At 33.6% G+C, this 23370-nt stretch overlaps 1 protein-coding gene across 1 annotated transcript in view; it reads left to right on the plus strand.

Annotated features, from left to right (window-relative positions):
• Positions 1-1492: 1492 nt before the first annotated feature.
• Positions 1493-23370, plus strand: part of LOC100376895 (calcium/calmodulin-dependent protein kinase type 1D-like) — a 95303-nt gene continuing 73425 nt past the window's right edge. The window contains exons 1-4 of the mRNA XM_002739489.4: positions 1493-1780; positions 2893-2963; positions 4271-4334; positions 9409-9483. Of these exons, the coding sequence (XP_002739535.1) occupies positions 1701-1780; positions 2893-2963; positions 4271-4334; positions 9409-9483 (290 nt within the window). The 5' untranslated portion in view covers positions 1493-1700. The remainder of the gene's footprint in view (positions 1781-2892; positions 2964-4270; positions 4335-9408; positions 9484-23370) is intronic.

Consider the following 23370-nt stretch of genomic DNA (forward strand, 5'->3'; position numbering starts at 1 on the left):
TACATGGCCATAATTGGTGTGTGTTGTGACACCCCCAGTAGATACCGACAATAACTTAATTGAACGTCTTCAATGTGATTTAGTGGAGAACTCATAGCATAGCACATCGCCGCCACATCATTGCAAAACCATTCCCAAATTATATATTGTAATTGATAGTAAACCAAATTACTAGTACCATGGACCTAGCGACAGGTATATATTAGTTGTCCGAGGTTGAACAATACAACCGTGACAGTCTGGGTTGTTTGTAAATCGATTTTCGTTACTCGAACAACTCAGCATATTTCCTATTTATTTAATTTCCTGATTACACAGTGAGCTAAGATACTGTGTAGTTTTAATATATACTCAGGCTTAAAAAATACATGTCACGTGCTTTATACATATACATATTTCACCATTTACTATCATAACGTAACGACTGAGAAATGTCAGCATGCCAAACACAATTGTCCAGTTGTCAAATCAATAATTAACGCACTGTGTCTGGAAATATTCCTGACCACAGGCACCTTCGTCCTTGAATTGCAACAAGAAATGCAAAAAAATATTTTAAAGAAATAGCAACATTGCATCAAAAAGTTGTTATCGACCTGACAAGTTGAGAAAATGTGTCAATTTCAAGAATAAAAATGGCGGCTCATCGGCCAAAATGTGAGCTCTGAACATCTAGAATGTTTGTTGAAATTTTCGATTAGGGTGAATATTCAATAAATATCGAAGTTTCTATCGCTTATTCATAACCATTAACACCTGTACACAAAGGGAACACCCGCGTAATTTCAAAATCAATACCGAATATACTAGTATTCATTTCCGCAATTAAAAAACGATCACCGTTGGCGTAGTCGATGTTGTAATCATAATCTTGATTGGTATACTTGAGTTGAAATTCTCATTGTACGCCAAAAACAACAACCTATTCTAAAAACAAAACAAATTAAACAAATTAAAAACAAATATGAATAAAAAATAAAGACAATTTGCAACCGGTGATAGAAAGCTGGTCACGCGGCCCTATCACGTAGACCCAAACATAGAATGTGGTTGCCGTGGTAATATCGGGAGAGGCAAAAGCAACGCTCAATGCCCAGAACTAGTTTACTGCAAATATATGTAACTGCCAATATAATATCCGGGAATTTCTTTTATACACTAAAAAAATAAGTTGTCGGTAATACCACACTAAAATGTCAATCTGTTCCTACTCCATTACATTAACGAGTGACTCGTGACATTTTACATAATTGTTGTCAATGCGTGTCACCGCGAGCAAGATATTGAGACATACATTGAGTTCAGTAAGCAATGACAACATGCTTTAAGCGTTGGAAGTTCTTCATTTTCTTTGATGCAGAACATCAATATCTTCAGAAATACTCGTACTATAATTGCAGATACGAAGGGTCTAAACCTTTGTGCCCGTCTTTGAGAAAGCCATAATACTGGCTTGGTTATGCTCCAGAACGAGGATGTAGTGTACGATCTCTCCGCTAGAGGGCGTTTAATGACGCAAGCATTCAGTTGATCGTCCGCCACTAACAAAACAGCTTTCTCGCAGTTCAGTGTAAATCGGTGCGATATAGGATATACATGTGCGGTTCCTTGTATGTGTTACAGACACTTCTGGTCATTTCTGTGGATTTTTCTCACCTCATAAAAGGATTTTAGAACCTTCACTTGCTGTGTAGTTCAACATGCCGTTAATGTCGAGGAAGAAAGACGGCAAGAAGGAAAAAATCGACGACAGGTTCAAACTGAAGGAGGTCCTCGGAACGTAAGTTGACAACTCGTATATTTTAACATAGACAGTCTTCACAGCTACACACAAATACTTCGAATAACAGTTTTGTTTTCTGTTATGGTTTCGTCGGCAATTTGCGGTCGAAGTATATTGACTTGCTTCTAATCGTCATCTGAGTTTGTCTTCGTATTTTGTCATCAATACTGATAAAATGTGCATACGTCGTATCGCGGCTGACTTAGCTACCGTGTAACGTTGAACGTTCGCGTATCAGCTCAGCTTACAGTCGCTTCATCGTGTCCAACAGTTGCTTGTTGCAAGCAGCAGAAAATCGTACGCATCGTTCGCCACGATCACGCCTTCAAATTTGTTGTCTTAATGGTCAGGTAGTGAAACGAAGGACGAACGAGAAAGGCATTCGTATCTACTTGTATTTTATAAGAGTGGCTTGTGCATGATCGAATATCTAGTTCATGAACAAATCTTCCTTTAAAGCCTCTCCCGTGTCTTGCAACACATTCCTTATGCGAAGGGGAATGCACTGTGTGGACAAAACCAGTCCATCATATCTGCACTCTCTGGTTTATTTTTCTATCCATGTACAATGGACTGAACGACTAAAACGTTTTATGTCATCTTGGTGCGTGATCATACTAATATCTTTTTCTGTCACTGTCAAATTAATATAGTGTTATGGATGCAAAAAACGTGTTGCCATGGTAATGGTTCAATAAAACTACAGCTTAGCAACAGATGTTTTTGGAAAAGAAGAAAACAAATCAAAATTTATAATGCTTTGCTATTTTTTTAAACAAATTAATTATAAAACTCAACTTGTGTATACAAATTAAAAAAAGAAACCTAAGTACTACAAAAAAAAATGATTTTAATTTCATCGCTATTCCCGCCTGGTTTACTGAATCTAATTTGTGTGAAACTGATCTGTTATTCTGCGTAACAGCTGTAATGCCTATTCCCAATGTTGTATATGAATAAATGACTTCTCATAGAAACACATGCTGAAATTATTACCACATCAGCTTACCAATTACTAAATGCTATAGCCCTACACCAGCCGTACAACAAATATGATATGAACTTTAAAGTTCATTAAATTCCTTTCCGATTTTCTTTTTTTGAAATAGGGGTGCTTTCTCAGAAGTGGTGCTTGCTGAAGACAAAACAAATGGGAAGCTATGGGCATGTAAATGCATAGGTGAGTTTTGTTATTATTATTATTATTATTATTATTAGATCATGCAAGAAAATGAATGACAGTGTTTTTGTGATTACATTTTACATAGATGTTGAATAAGCTGTAATTTACCCACCTTCTTTTCATTTTGATTCATTGTTTGTGCTTGCAAGGTTTGTTAGTTATCATGTGCAGCCTTTGTGCATTGAAACCAGGAGGGCAGGGCCTATGTTCTCATTATCTGACCATGATACTTGAATAGCAAGGCTGAAAATTAGACCTATTTGACCAATGAAGTGGAATACGGTAAAATTTGCATATGAACCAGTTCTGGAACATGTGATCTTTTAAAGCACTTTGTAAACAGCAGTTACTGTGTTTTGAAATGATATAGCCAAGTGCTAACATGATTCTAAAAATGCCAAGCTCCTCCTAGCTGGGCTCAGATTGTGTAATTAGTATAGCAGGGCATGTGTTGGCAGTCGCTTTTTGACAATAATTGGCTTCTTAGGATGCACCACTTCACTTTGCAGTGTGCACTTGATGGCAATTTGGCATGTCAATAATCGGTGCTGGCTTAATTTTCTGCTATGCAATAGAGTTGATGAATAGATTTAAATGGTCTGACTGACTTCAATTGCACTGTTGTGCACACATACCAATTTGTCACATTGGGGCCAATTGGTTTCCTCACAATGCAGCAGTTCCTGTATAGATGTATAGCATCTTTATATGTTTTATTATCCAAATCCATGATTTATTTTAGTTAGTTAACCGGGTAGTTTGTTTTATGTTCGTGTATTTTTCGTGTTTTATTGGACTAACTGTGTATTTTGTATGTTGCGAATCAAACATTCAAATATACTATCCTTTCCCCTGGAACTGAATTTTAAGACTACATTAATTATTATCAGAACGAACATTGATGTAAAAGTAGATATCTGTGCAAACTCGTTTACTGTCTTTTCTAATTGAGTCTGCTTACTAATCAATACACTGCAACATTCGAACAAGAACTTCTGCTTTATTATTTTAATAAAATTGAAATAAAATTTTCAAAATTAAACAAATGTTGTATTTTTTCAATCATTGTTGGTGCACATAATTAAAATGATGAATAAGAGTTTATTTAACATTCGAAAAACTATCAGTGAGGCTCAGTTTGCTTCCCTGCAGAGAATGCCAAGAATGTTGATAGAACCTGGTATTACTTGTAGGTCAGATCAAATTATGTAATCAACTGTTCAACTCATTGTAATTCGCTCTGCATATTGAAACATATTTAGCCAATGTTTTGTTTTCCCACTATTTTTTTTTCTTTTTTGCAGATAAGAAGTCGTTGGGAAGAAAAGGAGAAGAGACCTTAGAAAATGAAGTTGCTGTGCTTAGAAAGTAAGTGCATATAAATAAAAATTCATGATGCTTTTTTATATTATTACTGTATGTCATCATTTGGGATGGCTTGAATCTTCAAACAGGAAATATCTTGTGAACAATGCAGTAATGTAAACTGTTGAATTGATTTTGACCTTGCACTTAAAGTGCCTGTGAAATGGCTGCTATTTTCACGCCTAAAATTATCCATTGATACATAAATATTATTAATTTTCATGTTTCTAAGCATGAATTATTTTTTTTTAAGTGAAAAAATGTGTTTTAAACTCAATCTACCACAACTTTATTTCGTGTATTTTAAAACGAGACTCCTCATTAGCTTCTCATTTGCATACAGAAATTCCCCTTGTGACGTCAGAAGGGGAAGTCGCATGGCAGCTTGCATTGCCGATACGTGTAAATAAGGCAAATTTCTTGTGCAGTTTTCTCGTCTTTGACTAAATTTTCACTTATGTACTTGTTCGTTGAGGAGGAATGGACCATAATGAACACATAGTATCAATTTTTGTTGCATGGGATTGAGTTAGATGCGAAATATGTCCGTGCTGGTGTAGCTGGTCACCGTGATCGTCACCGGCGCACGTTTGTACACTGTCGCTGGACAAAATAGAATTTGACGTCGGAATTATCTCGTTATTTAGCAGGTTACTATGCACGTCACTACACTGTTGTATTTCATCGATCGTCTGAGTAAAACTTTCCAAATTAAAATAAAAGAGAACATATTTTGACATTCTAAACATTAGACTATAGTGATCACTATAAAATACTTAAAAAAACGACAAATCACAGTTACTAAATAAATGACAGCCGCGTGGAAATAAATTGAAATTTTGTTGAAATAGGTGAACGCGTCGGGTCACGACGAGGGCAAGTGCGTTAAAAGTGGCGTTTAATTGGATAACAAAAATAATCGAGATCGACACACATACCGATAAATTCAGAGTGGATTCGAGTAATAGCGTGATCCATGACGTGATTGTCATAATTATAATTTATTAAAACTTTATTTGGTGGAAACACATTGACCAAGCCCGTATTCTTATTTCATAAATTATTACGCAGATCAAGCTGCAAGCATGGAGGTAAAAAAAGAACAGAGGTGTGAATTCGACATTCAACACCAATCACCAAACAATTCAGAAACTTTTAGCCTTCGAAAATGAAAACAATTAGCAGTGTGTAAGGGCTGTGTAATTTCCTGTTTGTCCGACGCTTCGTTTTCGTGTCACTGTCAAAATTATTGCTACCTTTTACCTAACAGGGACTAAATGGTCTCTATAAAACGATAATCAGGATAGCAAAAAAGTCAACTCATTTGAAACACTTGCCGGACGTCTCTCTCTCTTCTGAAATCCACCTCGGTGATCATGGTCCGGAATCTATTTCTTTCAAAAGTGTTGCGCCAGGTTTATGTTGTCGACGTTGTTTTTTCATGGACGACGACAGTTTCTCCCAAAAAAAAATGAATCTGAGGTTAAGTGGTTTTCGTCCACTGATGTTGCACCCTCAGGTCGATTAGAAATGTGTGAATACTTACACTATGACTATACGTTTCACTGCAACTGCCCACAACACAACATCTAAAAACTCTCTCTCAAAAAATTAAAATAGTCAAAAAAAAAGAAAACAAAACGCCGACCAAAAAATATATATCGTTTAAAAGTACTGTATGACCAGTGTTATTACGGCTCAGGGGTATGACTTCCTCTCACATTTTGGCATTTGGTGGCGCACTTTCGGCGAGAGTCGGAAATCCGGAAAGAGTCGTTCGTTTCAGGATAGGTGGGCGTGGCTACAACACGAGAAATATCCCAAATTTACTTGGATACGAGTAATCATTTTCGGCAAAAAAATCAATAATTGTCCATTTCAGTGGGACACAGATCTAAAATGGGAAACGTGAGGGTGGGCATTGCACAGGCACTTTAACAAGCAAAATCATCATCCGTAAAATTAATGTCAAAGCTTCTTTTGCAAAATTTGTAATGCCTCTGTGTGTTATCAATTCAAAAACAACAATGGCTGCCTCACAATTCTTTCAGAATTTAGCCAATATTTTCTTGCCTTGTTCCAACCTAACGAAGCAACAATAGTTTTAATAACTACTACATGTATAAGTCGCTTAATTTTTGTTTCTAGAAATTGTTGAGTATTGATGATTTGTAAAGACACAATTTCCCTGAAATTCAATGCCATATGACCTCTATCCCACCCCACCCATAGAGATCTTCACTTGTACACAATTTTGCAAATACAGTTGTAATATATCTTTTTGTAGCAACTATGGTAACTTTATGCAGTTCTTTTGGGTTGGAATTAAATTTCTTTCTAATTTTGTCCATCTATCTATATGTTCACTGAGACAACTGCACTATTGTTCCCAAGTTTATTTTGTTATACAATTCAACTGTAAAACTTGTGCAAGATAATAATATACTGTAAAATACTTTATTTTCACTTAGAATTAATTTTCGCTGAAGGGATGATCCAGTGAAAATAAAATCTAGCAAATATGCGTTTTTTCCTATATTTTACATTCAACTCGTCAAAAATCAGTGAAAATAAATTCCATACAAAACATGCAAAAAGCCTTTTCAGTGAAAATATTCCAGCTAAAATAAAGTATTTTACAGTATCATGATTTTGGCACATTCTTATCGTCAGATGGGTTGTACAATGGACAAGCATATTTTACAATAATAAGTGGCCAAAATCTTGATGAGCCTAAAGATAAATTTGGCAATGAGTGTGAAGATGCATTTTTGACCCTGTGATGTGTCTAATTAAATAACAAGTACATATTGTTTATTTCACCATTGATATGTTAACAGATGTTGTATCAGTCCAAATTCCTGTATGGAGGACACACTGCAGAGTTTGTGTAGTATTGTTTATCTTGTGCAAACTGGTATAAAAATTTCTTACACTTTGGAGTTTTCCCTGTGGTGGATATCCAACTCCATTGGTCTCTGTTACCCTAGACCCCTACAAATAAATTTCTTGTCATCTAAGTCGATAGTGTTCCATTTAAAAATTCATAAACTTTGTTATATCAATCTAGGGCTGCAATTTTTTATTTTCATGAAGCGAGTAACTGCATTTTCAAAATAAATAGATTCAGAATCAGCATAAATGAAATGGCTGGTACATGCACTTTATATTTTTTATTAGGCAGGTTCTTCTCACAGAATATGCCTGCCATTGTTATTTTAGAAATTGAAAGCCTTTTTAGATATATGATTTTAAAATGTAATTTTGTAATATTTTGGTGTGCAATTCTAGTGAAAACTATGATTTTGAGCATTGCATTTAAACTTTTTAAAGCATCATTTTGAAATGAAGATTACTTTCAAATTTTTGGCAGTCTATCAGTGTTTGGTTCAAACAGTGTCTTAGTAAATGTGCCCACATTATTCTGAGTTTATGTTATTCTGATATTTCTTACCCTGTGGAACAATCTGATTTGAGAAAAAATCAAAGGCATTCATGCAATAAATTGAAATATAGTAAGTTTAATGATGTGAAGAATATAAAGCATTCTCTCTAGATCAAGTCATCTTCCAACACCATTCCTTAAGGGTTACATTACATGTTTATTCTCTATTGGCGCATTTTTATTAACAAATTTGTACAATGCATTTGATTTGACAGGTCAACTATCACCCAGACACGTTTCTTCCACTTGTAATGAACTTTCTAGATTTTTTATAAATTTAATATATGTACATGTATTACGTATTGGAAATTAACAGTAATATCTCCATCATTTAAGCAGTTAAAAATAACGCTATGTTATGTTACTGTGGTAAACTAATTTTGAAATATTGATAGATTTACATTTTTTTTTTATTCTTGGCCTGTTTCATTGTGCATGCTTTGGATACAGTCCAATATGAATGAAATTGCTGATAACATTATGCAGTGTGTACACATCCACAGAAACAACTTTGAATGTTGTGTGGATCAGAGTGTATAAGAAGAGAGATGGTACCAAAGGTTATATATCTGATGCTACATGTTTTCTATCCACTATGAGTACTGTGTACATTTTCAGACAACTAATACTTCTCAAAGGTCAATTTTGCCCAGATCAAAACTCGTATGCATAATTGCCGATACATTGAATTGTTGCTAGGGTTGTGATGAAATCAATATGTTTATCATCTCAAATCTAGCACAAAGTCGTGTGTTCGCCCATTAATAAAGATGATCCTAGCCTCGTAATCAGCTTATAATTTGGTGGTTAATTTCTGCTGTGACCATGACAGTGATTGACTGTTTATAATACATTACTAATCAGACTATATTAATGCTATGAATAATAGATGAAAAAACTGATACATGCCACAGTGATGAGGTGCAATTGCCACATTCTGCAATACGTTTGTATGTTGCAAATAAATTCACCTGGTTAATGAGTGGAATTTCAGCAGAAATCCCAGAATATTGTGCTGTGGTGCTAACCATAGAATGAGACGCTGGTTGCTAGGCACTAAATTTTAAAATATATAGATATTTTCAATATTTGCACTGCAGTGGTTAATGCCAGTGAAAAAAAAAACATAAAAAACTAAATTTGCGTACTACAGCATTGAATTAATACTGTGCCTACACAATGTAGTTCAATTCTTATTTTAATTTCATAACAATAGACTCGTTAATTTGAAATTAATCTATATTTATGCACTAATTTTAAGTATTAATATTATATTATATTATTCAAATATTTAGATTTCTTATCCATCTCTGTATATGTCTGTATGTTTATATTCGTCTATTTACCATACCGACTGTGGGGTAGAGTAACCACACAAATGTGTGCATAAAATGCAGCACTTCTTTCATGCATTCTTGTTAATATGTACTGTTGTGATGTTCATTTTATCAAGATCCTGGTTAATCCATTTCATCTACGATATATTATAGTAATAAAATGTGTTATGTTCTTAAAACATTCTTTCTCTGTTAAACAAACTTTTTTTATTTCAGGTATGTTAATAATATGTGATACAGTTTCGCTATAATAAAATCAAATGTGTTATCAGTTTACATATTTGTTTATTTTCAGATGTAACCATCCTAATATTGTTAAACTACATGATATATATGAGAACAAAGCCACAGTATATCTTATCATGGATCTGTAAGTAATATTACTATCTCAAATTTTCCGCACCTACCTCTAAATAATGTTTTCATTCTGAGAAGTTTACCACCTTTGAATCAATATTTTAAAAAAAAATCTACGCTGTCTGTTTTGTTCAGAGGTAACATTTTAGTTGCACGGAAATACAGATAACTGACACTTGATTAATTATTCATGAGCATTTTGAATTCAGGTGCATTCAAAAGCAAATACAAACAATGCCAGATACTCTATTAAGACCACGACAGCAGCGATTAAATCTTTACTTTGTCAAGATCACGTTCCATTTTGTATGAAGAGATATCTATTGTGTGAAGAACGTAGCGAACTTAAAGGTGCTTTATGTTTCAAACCTCATGACCCAAGTGGCATGTGATTTTACATACTGTTACGATTACATCATCTTTATTTATAGCATGTACAGTTATGTTATAAATGGCTAAATTCTATGGAATACCATGCTACTAGTGTATGAAATCTGTACAAAAAAGCATGAATACATATGAATTAGCCACGATATAAAATATTATGTCTAGTGAGTCATAACTTGAGATATATACCATAGATTTGTTTCACACAATGGTTTATTTACCATAGATTTGTTTGACACAATGTAATATTAGTAGTAGGAGGAATTTAAAAAACCATTTCATATTTACCTCATAAGTGTTATAATAGAAAGTGGTATATTTATCATAGGTTTGTTTGACACAATAGTAATTTATTACAGTCTAAGACATGATGGTATATTCACCACACATGTAGATAAACACAATGGTATATTCACCAAACGTGTAGATAAACACAATGGTATATTCACCACACATGTAGATAAACACAATGGTATATTCACCACACATGTAGATAAACACAATGGTATATTCACCAAATGTGTAGATAAACACAATGGTATATTCACCAAATGTGTAGATAAACACAATGGTATATTCACCAAATGTGTAGATAAACACAATGGTATATTCACCAAATGTGTAGATAAACACAATGGTATATTCACCAAATGTGTAGATAAACACAATGGTATATTCACCAAATGTGTAGATAAACACAATGGTATATTCACCAAATGTGTAGATAAACACAATGGTATATTCACCAAATGTGTAGATAAACACAATGGTATATTCACCAAATGTGTAGATAAACACAATGGTATATTCACCAAATGTGTAGATAAACACAATGGTATATTCACCAAATGTGTAGATAAACACAATGGTATATTCACCAAATGTGTAGATAAACACAATGGTATATTCACCAAATGTGTAGATAAACACAATGGTATATTCACCAAATGTGTAGATAAACACAACGGTATATTCACCAAATGTGTAGATAAACACAACGGTATATTCACCAAATGTGTAGATAAACACAACGGTATATTCACCAAATGTGTAGATAAACACAACGGTATATTCACCAAATGTGTAGATAAACACAATGGTATATTCACCAAATGTGTAGATAAACATAACGGTATATTCACCAAATGTGTAGATAAACACAACGGTATATTCACCAAATGCGTAGATAAACATAACGGTATATTCACCAAATGTGTAGATAAACACAACGGTATATTCACCAAATGCGTAGATAAACACAATGGTATATTCACCAAATGTGTAGATAAACACAATGGTATATTCACCAAATGTGTAGATAAACACAATGGTATATTCACCAAATGTGTAGATAAACACAATGGTATATTCTGGTATTTACCATAAGTGTAGATAGACACAATGGTATATTTACCATACACATAGTTATTTACTAGGTAAAGTTTAACTCAAGCTAAAAACCCATGGCCTGGATAGCCATTTAATTGTGTAATAGATGAATGTATTTTGTAAATTCTAGAAGTTTTACTTTTAGAGGAAAATAGGAGTTGTGCCTCCCTGTAATCCAACTGTGACAACAAACACTATGACAAAATTGAAACTCGTATGCATGGAGTTTCACTTCACTAGACTGAAAGACCAAATAAACTGTAACAGTGTACAGTTGTACTTACATGTACTTGATATGAAAGTTTCTAAGGTTATAATGTGTTTATTTGTTCTACATGTACTAACTGCGTAATGAAATCTGTAATTATCCCACCCTTTGACCAATCTGTTAACTCAAGTACAGGAGGCTTTCAAGATTTGTAAGCACAACTTTAATCATGAAATTTTCAACCTGTCATGTGTTCAATGTTCATCAACTGTTTGACCTCCTAATGACCTTGGTATTTGCAGAAGTGAAGGAGAGAATTAATGACTTAGATCAGGTGACTTAGGCATATTGTTAAGTGAGAAAATCTGTCCTTCCTGGCGAACTATGTAACTGTGGAAACCGAAGAACTTAGTCATTTCCTTCCATAATGCATAATCAGAAAAGCTACATTTAAACCGTGGAGTCTGGAGTAGGCAAACCAATCTAGCCTTAATCTCACAGTAATGTAGGTTTTGATAAGGGTTGGCTGTTGTTGATCCATTATTGCCGGATTGAGTGCCTAGCTGTTAACAGTTATTCTGTGCATGGACTGAACTTATTATCGCGGTTATTCTGCTGTAGTGATAAGATTCATCTTATGTAGACATGACATTGAACTAAACTGACAAGATGGAAAACTCTGCACTTTTGATTACCATTCAAATGGTTGTACATTATATCCCGTGATTATTTTTATCCTTATTTTTTTGTTTTGTAAAGATCAGTGACAAAACAAGAATTGCTAGCAAATATTCAAGAGTGCATTGCATTTAGTAAAACTTATTATCATCATGAGTAAGCATTCATATTGTACATGTAGCTGATGAATTGTTAGAATGGATTCCAACATAACATTTACAATCAATTTAATTTGTACTATGCTTTTAAATTAATGATTATGGTGGGTCAAGGTAGTAAGGTGGGGATGCATTGTTATGGTATCACTGTCATCGTAGTTACTTTAACATTTGTTTTGGTCATTGTAATAATTCTTACAGCATTGAATTTAATACCATTAGTATGAAAAAATCAATTTGTTTTGTCTTGCATATAGAAGTAACGAGAATATAGAATAATATATATAAATGCATAAGAGTAATTTAATTTATCCAATGTTCTTTTTTTGAATGAACAGTATCTCCTCGCTCTGAGTATTTTAGAGTTATAAAGAGTAGATTAAAAACTCAGGTGGTGGTGGGGGATTTGGCAGAATTGAAAGAAACATTTGTATAGAAAAAGAATTATGGAAAAAAATCTTGTAGGGATCAAGAAAAAGACGGGGAAAAAATATTACAGTGATTTTATACTAAACAAAATTAAATGAAGGAAACAAATCGTCCCTTCCAGAGTTTCTAATGGTCTACCCCTTACCAAACAAATTCACCCAAAATTGACATTATGCATATAATGTGCAGTTTGTTTTACTACTATAGCTTGTATACTTCATAAATTAAAATGTAACTGTTAGTCTAGACCCAATCTATGAAGGGACACACAAATCACTGATTGCAGTCTTACCTAAAGCCTCAGTGTGTGGGTGTAACTAGCTGAGCAATTGACTTGCAACATTAACAGGTCATGCAACCACTTGATTATAAAGTCTAATCTTCAACTTTTCTAGAAAATTTTGTGTACATGTATACTACTGACCTCTCGGGCTAGATTGCATGGAACATGAGGTTAATTGAATCTGCCGGTTTGTAAAGCATGATTGTTTGAATTGGCTGAGAGAAAGCAAAATCGTGCCATGGAGCCACCCCTCGGAGAACATAAAAACTAACTAGCCCTTGAAGGTATTTTTTTAAAAATCAACCATTAAACATTTACAAAACGTGTTATAGATCCAGACACTTAGAACCTGATCAGGTAGTCTCGTTGTGATAAAACTTATATATGTGCATGTGAGTATGCTCTACGACCACTTTACTATCGGTAATAACTAAAATGCATATATATTTGACAACAGCATACATGTACAGTTATGTTTTATTGTTGTGTGCTACCCACAGTTGACATTCACTGTATGAAAACTGTGGATGTGACCGGGATTGTCAAATTCACATTCAGAATGCTCGCTCAGTGTCTGCTTTAACAAAGACACAATACAGTTGGAAGACAGATCACTGATAAGCCCTTATTTGAGGATTACATACTGGTATATCATAGTGTCATGTTGTTTGCAAATCCTCTTAAGATCTCCTGCATAAATGGGGCTCTTTGTACTAGAGTTATAACATGTGACTGTTATTTTGTGAATTCTGAATTGAATTCTTTGTGTTTCACCTGACAGGAGAGTATTCTGGTTCTTATACTTGATATGAGCAAGCTACAACGTGGCGTCCGTCAGTCGCACTGTAGACTAATTGCCTTGCTCCAATCACTGTTACATCATTATGCGTTTTAATTTCAAGTTTTTTACTGAATATTCTGTGCCTCGTCTTTTCAAACTCTGTGTTTATTTTGTGTCTCAGATTCCACACCAGTAAGATAATACAAAAAATATAAATATATCTCCTCTGTCTTTGGAATTTTCATGCAGCATCAAGCTGCACTGGTCCATTTCATGCAATTGGAAAACAAAACAAATTTAATGATGTTTTTTTATTTCCTTAGGTCATATTTTCTTGACCTTGGCGATGATTGGACTATTTATATTAGCTGATTAAACTGAATAAATTACGGTTATGTAACTCAAGAATATCTATGTCACTTCATTCCTATTTCACTCTCTGAACATTATTATGATAATTCTTAGTGTAAAAGAAAGATTATTCCATTTTGTATATCTGGTTATTGGGCATTCTAATTGTGATTTTTACAGGGTCGATTAAAGTTTTTTCTCCCCTATTTTTTCCCAACAATTTTAATGGGGACTTAAAGCAAATGAGAAAATTACATGTATGCTTCAAAATCAACAAAGAAATATAGAAAAATAATAACATATATGCAAAATGTTTCACCAAGTGCAAGCAGTATAACAGTATTAACCCAATTTGCCAACTCCCATGTCAAAAAGTGGAATTGTTCAGAAATTCTTGACTATAAAAGACCATAGCATCTTTTTACCACTGCATACCTGGTAAGTTCTGTCATCTGATTCTTGTGCCTCAGGCAATGCATCATGGGATCACAGTGCTCAGAGTTGCAAGGGCAGGCATTTTTTTGATTACTCCAATGATGAGGATACAAGTAACTTCCAATATGAAATAGTATGGCAATGTATGGCAACATCCTATTGTTACTTGGTATGGAGACTATGTATGTAATGCAGCTATTGTTTTAATGTTTTAACTGAGGTGTGATTGGTTAGAGATAATCATGTGATACACATGTACAGTTGGCATCTTTCCTGAGGATGAGAAATGCCAAATTGTAAACTGAGGTGTGATTGGTTGGAGATATACATGTGATCAACAAAGCTGTAAACTGAGGTGTGTTTGGTTGGAGATATACATGTGATCAACAAAGCTGTAAACTGAGGTGTGATTGGTTGGAGATATACATATGATCAACAAAGCTGTAAACTGAGGTGTGATTGATTGGAGATATACAAGTGATCAACAAAGCTGTAAACTGACGTGTGATTGGTTGGAGATGTACATGTGATCAAAAAAACTGTAAACTGAGGTGATTGGTTGGAGATATACATGTGATCAACAAAGCTGTAAACTGAGGTGTAATTGGTTGGAGATGTACATGTGATCAACAAAGCTGTAAACTGAGATGTGATTGGTTGGAGATATACATGTAATCATCATCTATATAGCTGGCGTCTTCCCTGGGGATAAGAAATGCTGAGTTGTTAACATTAAGAAAAAAATATGGCTGGCTATATTCATAGACATGATGTATATTTGGTATGTGATTCTCATTTTTCCAAATATGGTGGATCTTATTAAAATCAAAAATGTTATGCCCTTGGGAAATGTCTCAAACTAAGTATGTATACACATTGCTTGAAATTTACATATATCTGGAGGGATATTCTATTCTATTCTATTATATTAGTAATATATTTGTTTAGCTGTACACTTATTTGTTGCTATGGCAGCATGATGCTTCTAGAACTCTGACAACAGATTTTTCCAGTAAATTTGAATGTGTTGACTATTGTGTGTACTAGTTTTGTTGCTTATTTGCGGTATAAGTTGGGGTAATATTCCTCAAAAACCTGCTTCTCTTGCAGTGAAAATACACACTAACATGGTCTATTGACTGTCTGATGTAGTGAGAAGCTTTATATTTGGATGAGTTTGCAAACAGAAGAACTCAAGAAGATTGCACTAAGAAACTTAATTTGGCACATTGCCAACTACCTAAGAATTAGCTTGTATTCACTGGTAGTGAGGACTGCTTGCTGTCAAAGCCAGTTAATTGTAATTACACTAAGGAGACAACTATATGCGAGTTGATCTTGACAATTTACTGAGGAAAAATTACATTTGTAATTTGTACTAAAAATTAGCAATACAAAAGTAAATGGAACTGATTCTGTCAAACATTTTAAATTAGTATATTGCTGTAATGCCAATTAAAATATATGTATTTTTTCAAATGTCAAGACATTGATGTAAAAGTTTCTATATCTAGTATGTAGACAATGTGTCTACTTATCTACTAGGTAGATACAAACTTTTGTGCAATTAAAGTCATTAACGTTAAGTGCATAAATGTATGCACTGATGATGCATGGATGAGTGATTGCACAATTTGAGAGCATTATTGTGAACAAATTCAAGTATAATAGAATATGTTACTTAATTTGCCATCTCAGACAGATGCTAAACTGCTTACAAATGGTCTAAAGTGTATGGTATTACAGGATATACACATCTAAGGCTGTAATGTCATGGAATGGACACAAATTCATCTTGACTGTCAACCTTCTGGCCCACACTGACCAGAAATGTTTTGCCCTATCAATGACTGTTACTATGGGAACATGATGTGATACTGTCAGATTGTATACTGTATCCCTTGAGCACTATAATAGTTTCTCCAAATTTGTTCTGTGTTTTTAGTTTAGTATTATTTGATCAAAATGGTTACATTGGGTTTATTCTGACTTTCTTGCCCAAATTTGTCTGCACTTTGTTTCTAATATTTTTCAATATTTATGGAAATGAACCCTAATTTTAGACCATACTGACAAAATGTTAGTCACTTTTCAGTTTTTACTAAAAAAAATTTGTTTTTTGTCTCAATCTTCTGAAGAAAAGTGCATACTATAGGGGTCTATTTTGTGAATTTATAATGTAAAGGGGGAACTGGTGGTGAACGGATTAACAGTTTAAATAATTTCATGTTTTTAGATAATCAAAATAATATCACTTGAAGCTTGCATAAGTATACTATGCTGGTTTTGTCTGATTTTGTGTAAGCTGGAAGATTGCCTTCTCAAATTTTAATTTCCCTGCACCTGTCTTCCTTGTCAAGCTCTGCTGGGTTTCTGACATTAATTCAGGATCCAGTAATGTTCAAGGTTTTTGTAATAACTTTTTTTTATTTTTATTGGCACTTTACTGTTCTGCAGGATACTAGTTTTGTCTTGATGGGCCATTTCATTTTTATGATAGGGGGGAGATGACACATGTATCAGTGATTACAAACTATGCCGACTTTTGGACCATCCTAATCACATTTAACTACTCAGACATCAAACAGTATGAATTTGCCACTTTTATAGTTGATCACATGTATATGAACACATTTAATACTTTCTCTTCCTTATTAATAATTACTATGCTGCCCAGGGACATTGTAAAACATCTCTCGCATACTCATTAGAAATGTGCCCACACACCCCTATTATCAGAATGGTTTTGCCAGTAGTTAACAATATGATAAAGACCACTGTGAACCCTGACTGTGAATAAGTTTATAGTTCCAAGGTTTGAGTTAAACAAACTGCTAACTTAATGTTAACTGTTTTACACACTCGGTCTATGGCAGGCAGTCAGTGTGCCCATGGTACATTACATTGATGTCTGCATTTCCCAATTTACAGATTCTGTATTTTATTGTTCATTTGATTTCAAAAACTGCTTGTCTCCTGTTGGGTTTAATTATTCAAAGGTCATTGACCTTTATCCATTGGAAAAGCAATCTATTACCGCCACAGGAGATGTCATTTCTTGTCATATAAGACCTGAGGTGCTGTCAGGGTGATTCTGATGATCCATTCAGACTGTGTCTTTCAACTTTATAATTGTGTAAAGCTTGAAAACAGAAAACCATTGATTATTAATGACACGATCCATTTCTTTACTAATTTTTGTAAATTTGTAAATTTTGTAAAAGTGCTCAAATTATGATACTACACCTGCCCATAGAAATGAATTTAATCACTTTTGTGAATTCCTTGTGCAGAAACTGAAAGTATGTCAATCAATATAATCAATTGTTCCAAGTCGATTTTGAGTTTCAATTAAAATCCAATCCTTCATTACAATGTCCATGCTATATCTCTTGAAGGCTGATTGGAATTTCTAATTCATTTGAAAAACAGATATGTATATTAATTGATAGTTATTTATGCATCAATACATTGATCTTTTTTGAGCTGAAATTTGTTAATGAAAAAGGTATTGAAAATGTGTAGTGATCCAAATATTCAGATACAATAGTTTTATAACTATTGCAAGACCAAAAGTAAAAAAATACTGGATCAATTTAAGGTAGCGAGACTATTATTTGTGTTGAAAATTACGATTTTCACATTTATTTATTAATTGATGAAATGCACTATAAACTTTCATATGATAAAGTCAACATAACATAGAATGTCATGTAAGTTGGTTAAAATGTATATTTTCTGAAGGGAAGCAAGGCAGCCTCAGTAGTGTTTTCCAAAATCAACAATACAGGTTTAATCTGTGTGCCTATAAGTTTCAAAGATAAACTCAAGACAAAGCAATGTTAGGATGTGTTATCAGTAGCTATCTGACACACAATGAGTGTTTCCAAACATTGGAGTGGGTTGTCTCCGCCCCTGTTTGTTTCACAGATTAGTCATTTGCATATGAATGTGTCAGACACGAGGTCACACAGCCACTGAAAAAAATCATTGATCTTGGTGTTTTCATATGCCGAATTTATCCAATTATAGCTATCCCATTCCTTTATTTTTTTGATTTCTAATAGCCTTACACATTTGGATGCCCCTACACATGGTAAAACAGACCTTGATGGGAAAACGTATACTTATTGTCGTCGGATTAACACCAAATTTTCACAGCTTTAAGGTGACAATGAGAGGAACTTGAATGTGTCCAGACAAACTATTTCATCGATTATTTACCAACGAGTTGTGGTTTGAGCTGGGGGCAATGTGACTAAAACAGTAATTGAAATTCAGCACACTATTTTTTAAAACGCGTTGCTTGAATAAAACTGACCAGACACATTCAATTTACCAGACTATTGAACAACTAGGAAAAATGAAAAAAATACTTTTTATCGCCAGCCTAAATGCGTAATTATTATTTTTACAGAAAAAGTAATTTTTCACCTTTGATTGAGTAACGCGTCGTAGAATGCAGATACGGGCATGCAAAATACACTTGTGAAAAACTTGAAGTCTGGCGATTCTAAAAATATATACTTTTCCGGGTTTATTTGTAGTCATTTAGTCACAATTAGAAGATGAAAACAAGTATGCAAATAATAGTCTCGCTACCTTAATTCTAATTTGACATTAATATAATGCCATTATTTAATTTACTCAAAGAAGCCATTACTTTTTGATCTGTCTCACACTACTAGTACTGATAAAAACAACAGAACATAGAAAAGGTATATACCTGTCTCACTTTAAATTAAAATTGTCTATATGTTATACATGTAAATCTTGAGTCGTGTTTTGCTTTGCAGTGACTCTGGAGTGCACTAAGACAAGTTTTATGAGTCACGAAGAGTTAAAAGAAGAAACCCTCTTATTTCCATGGATGACTGATTTAAATTGAAAGATCGTAACACAAACTTTTATGAGATGGACCTTTGAATGCAAATGTCATTATCAGTAAAAGTCTATTTCAGTAGAAAGTGAATATTGTTGCCATTTAGAAAGTACTTGTCAGGTAATAATATATCAGGGTTTCAACACTTATTTTAAATGTAACCCAGTTGACCTACCAATGACCCAAGTTATTGGAGGTCACGTTAGAGTTCCTGCAGTGATTGGCTTTCCTTTTTGATTTAAAGGGGTGATGGAAGTGTCGCTATGTGTTTGTTGTGACAGATAATTTGTATATAAAAACTTTTCTTTTTGAGCTAAAAAACTGCCGCATAAAACAATGCATTTATAGCAGAATTCATTCCTAATGAGGGATTTGAGAAAAAAAAATGCTTAAAAGAAAGGATTTGTTTTGTTCGATGGGGTTGGGGCTTCTATATGTATCCTGTGGCTCTTTATTCAGGTCATGTTGTACATGTAGACTCCTTTCTCACTTTTCTAAAAATAATTTATTTGTTGAATGGAAATAATTACGATGGGTACCAAGTAATAGTCAGTAAAATGCTGAGGAAATGAGAAATGACTGCTAACTATACAGTGCTAGTTGGACAACAATCAAGCAGGTCAATTATCTTTGTTTCCATAGCAACAGATATAGGGTTCTATATCAATTATAATCAGATATAACTGTTTAAAAGAAAAGAAATGCATGTGCAGTTACAATGCATCTATGTTAAACGAACATGCCACTGAGAATAGCCAGCCTTTCTCTATCTCAACTTAATTGCCATTTTTAGTATGTTCTGAACTTGAAATACAAGTACTTGACTGCTGATGTGTCTCTTCATTCAGCGTATCACTACAATGTGTGAAGTTCACACTTTATAGGTGATCTGAACAACTACCCAACATTAAAAAGCTTTCCACCAATGGATAGTGGCTGTGAATTAATACTGGTTGTGAATTTCTCGCCATTAAAATGAAGTGAGGTGAGTTCTGCTTTTACATCACAAGATGTTGATAATAGTTAATTGTTGTCATTTCATGATACCTGTATAGTTTTTGTAACTAGACATGGTAGAGGTACTCTGGAATACAATTGTCTATAACAGTACACGCACACACTAACAACAGGGATTTATTTAATATGTTGTACAAAGGCTTACACAGTTAGAATCTTTTTAATACCTTATTTCTTATATCAAAAGCAACTGTCGATACTTTGTAAACAAATTTATAACATTATAAAACTACTGCTTTAGATTCAAGCAGAAAATTCATCATCGCTATGTTTCGTTGTTACCATATATCATTGTCCAATTTGCCCTTTTTCGCCAAAGAGTTGGGTTCACCAATCAGTGCTCATGTAACAACAACTCACATCAATTTTAAATTTAAACCAATAGGTTTTGTCATCTTGTGTCACATCATAGCTTGATTTTCTATGGAAATATATCACAACACATGACTTTGTGTTCCATTTACCATAGGGAAAAACACTAGAGTATGCAATGTTGTGTTTGATTCAGACAGTAAATACAGGTTTTATAGTATAATGGTGAGATGACTGTTGAATTAATGAACTTTGGCTGGTGAAGATGACCGTTTAGGTTTTGTGAATATTTTGTATTGCGTGATTTATACACCTTTCAGATATAAAGTTTGGACAGCTGAAGAAATGATGGTTGATTGTTAGGCATCATTTGTATTCCCTTTAAATACCTGGAAGGGCTTTGAACTAATATTCATTCTATATGTACATTGTATACATGTAAATCTTTCATTGAGTTTAATGAATTCTGGATATAGTGTGTCTACTATTAGGATCCAAACACAGTGTATTTATAACATTAGTGTGATTATTTGTGGTACTGCAAGCATATCTGAAGCATGTCAGATCATGCATGTAATATGTTTGTAACAGTAGTAGTGTTACAACAAGCATGTCACATGTATGTAATACGTTTGTAATGCTAGTTGTGATACTGCTAGGATGTCATATCATGTATGTAATACATTTATAACATTAATTGTGGTACTGCAAACATGTCAGATCATGTATGTAATATGTTTGTAACAGTAGTAGTGTTACAACAAGCATGTCACATGTATGTAATACTTTTGTAACATCAGTTGTGCTGCAAGCATATCAGATCATGTATGTAATATGTTTGTAACATCAGTTGTGTTACAACAAGCATGTCACATGTATATAATATGTTTGTAACATCAGTTGTGCTGCAAGCATATCAGATCATGTATGTAATATGTTTGTAACATTAGTTGTGTTACAACAAGCATGTCAAATCATGTATGTAACATGTTTGTAACATTAGTTGTGCTGCAAGCATGTGATATCATATATGTAATATGTTTGTAACATTAGTTGGGGTACTGCAAGCATGTCAGATCATGTATGTAATATGTTTGTAACATTAGTAGTGTTACAACAAGCATGTCACATGTATGTAATACTTTTGTAACATTAGTTGTACTGCTAGGATGTCATATCATGTATGTAATACATTTATAACATTAATTGTGGTACTGCAAACATGTCAGATCATGTATGTAATATGTTTGTAACAGTAGTAGTGTTACAACAAGCATGTCACATGTATGTAATACTTTTGTAACATCAGTTGTGCTGCAAGCATATCAGATCATGTATGTATGTAATATGTTTGTAACATCAGTTGTGCTGCAAGCATATCAGATCATGTATGTAATATGTTTGTAACAGTAGTTGTGTTACAACAAGCATGTCACATGTATGTAATATGTTTGTAACATCAGTTGTGCTGCAAGCATATCAGATCATGTATGTAATATGTTTGTAACAGTAGTTGTGTTACAACAAGCATGTCACATGTATGTAATACGTTTGTAGTGCTAGTTGTGATACTGCTAGGATGTCATATCTTGTATGTAATACATTTATAACATTAATTGTGGTACTGCAAACATGTCAGATCATGTATGTAATATGTTTGTAACAGTAGTAGTGTTACAACAAGCATGTCACATGTATGTAATACTTTTGTAACATCAGTTGTGCTGCAAGCATATCAGATCATGTATGTATGTAATATGTTTGTAACATCAGTTGTGCTGCAAGCATATCAGATCATGTATGTAATATGTTTGTAACATTAGTTGTGTTACAACAAGCATGTCAAATCATGTATGTAACTTGTTTGTAACATTAGTTGTGGTGCTGCAAGCATGTGATATCATATATGTAATACTTTTGTAACATTAGTTGGGGTACTGCAAGCATGTCAGATCATGTATGTAATATGTTTGTAACATTAGTTGTGGTGCTGCAAGCATATCAGATCATGTATGTAATATGTTTGTAATGTTAGTTGTGGTATTGCAAGCATGTCACATGTATATAATACGTTTGTAATGCTAGTTGTGATACTGCTAGGATGTCATATCATGTATGTAAAACATTTATAACATTAATTGTGGTACTGCAAACATGTCAGATCATGTATGTAATATGTTTGTAACATTAGTTGTGGTGCTGCAAGCATATCAGATCATGTATGTAATATGTTTGTAATGTTAGTTGTGGTATTGCAAGCATGTCACATGTATGTAATACATTTGTAGTGCTAGTTGTGATACTGCTAGGATGTCATATCATGTATGTAATATGTTTGTAACATCAGTTGTGCTGCAAGCATATCAGATCATGTATGTAATATGTTTGTAACATTAGTTGTGTTACAACAAGCATGTCAAATCATGTATGTAACATGCTTGTAACATTAGTTGTGGTGCTGCAAGCATGTCAGATCATGTATGTAATATGTTTGTAACAGTAGTTGTGTTACAACAAGCATGCGTATCATGTATGTAATATGTTTATAACATTAGTTGTGGTGCTGCAAGCATGCATATGTATGTAATAT

The sequence above is a fragment of the Saccoglossus kowalevskii genome, chromosome 3 (genome assembly GCF_978046115.1).
Source record: "Saccoglossus kowalevskii chromosome 3, keSacKowa6.1, whole genome shotgun sequence".
Taxonomy (NCBI): Eukaryota; Metazoa; Hemichordata; class Enteropneusta; family Harrimaniidae; genus Saccoglossus; species Saccoglossus kowalevskii.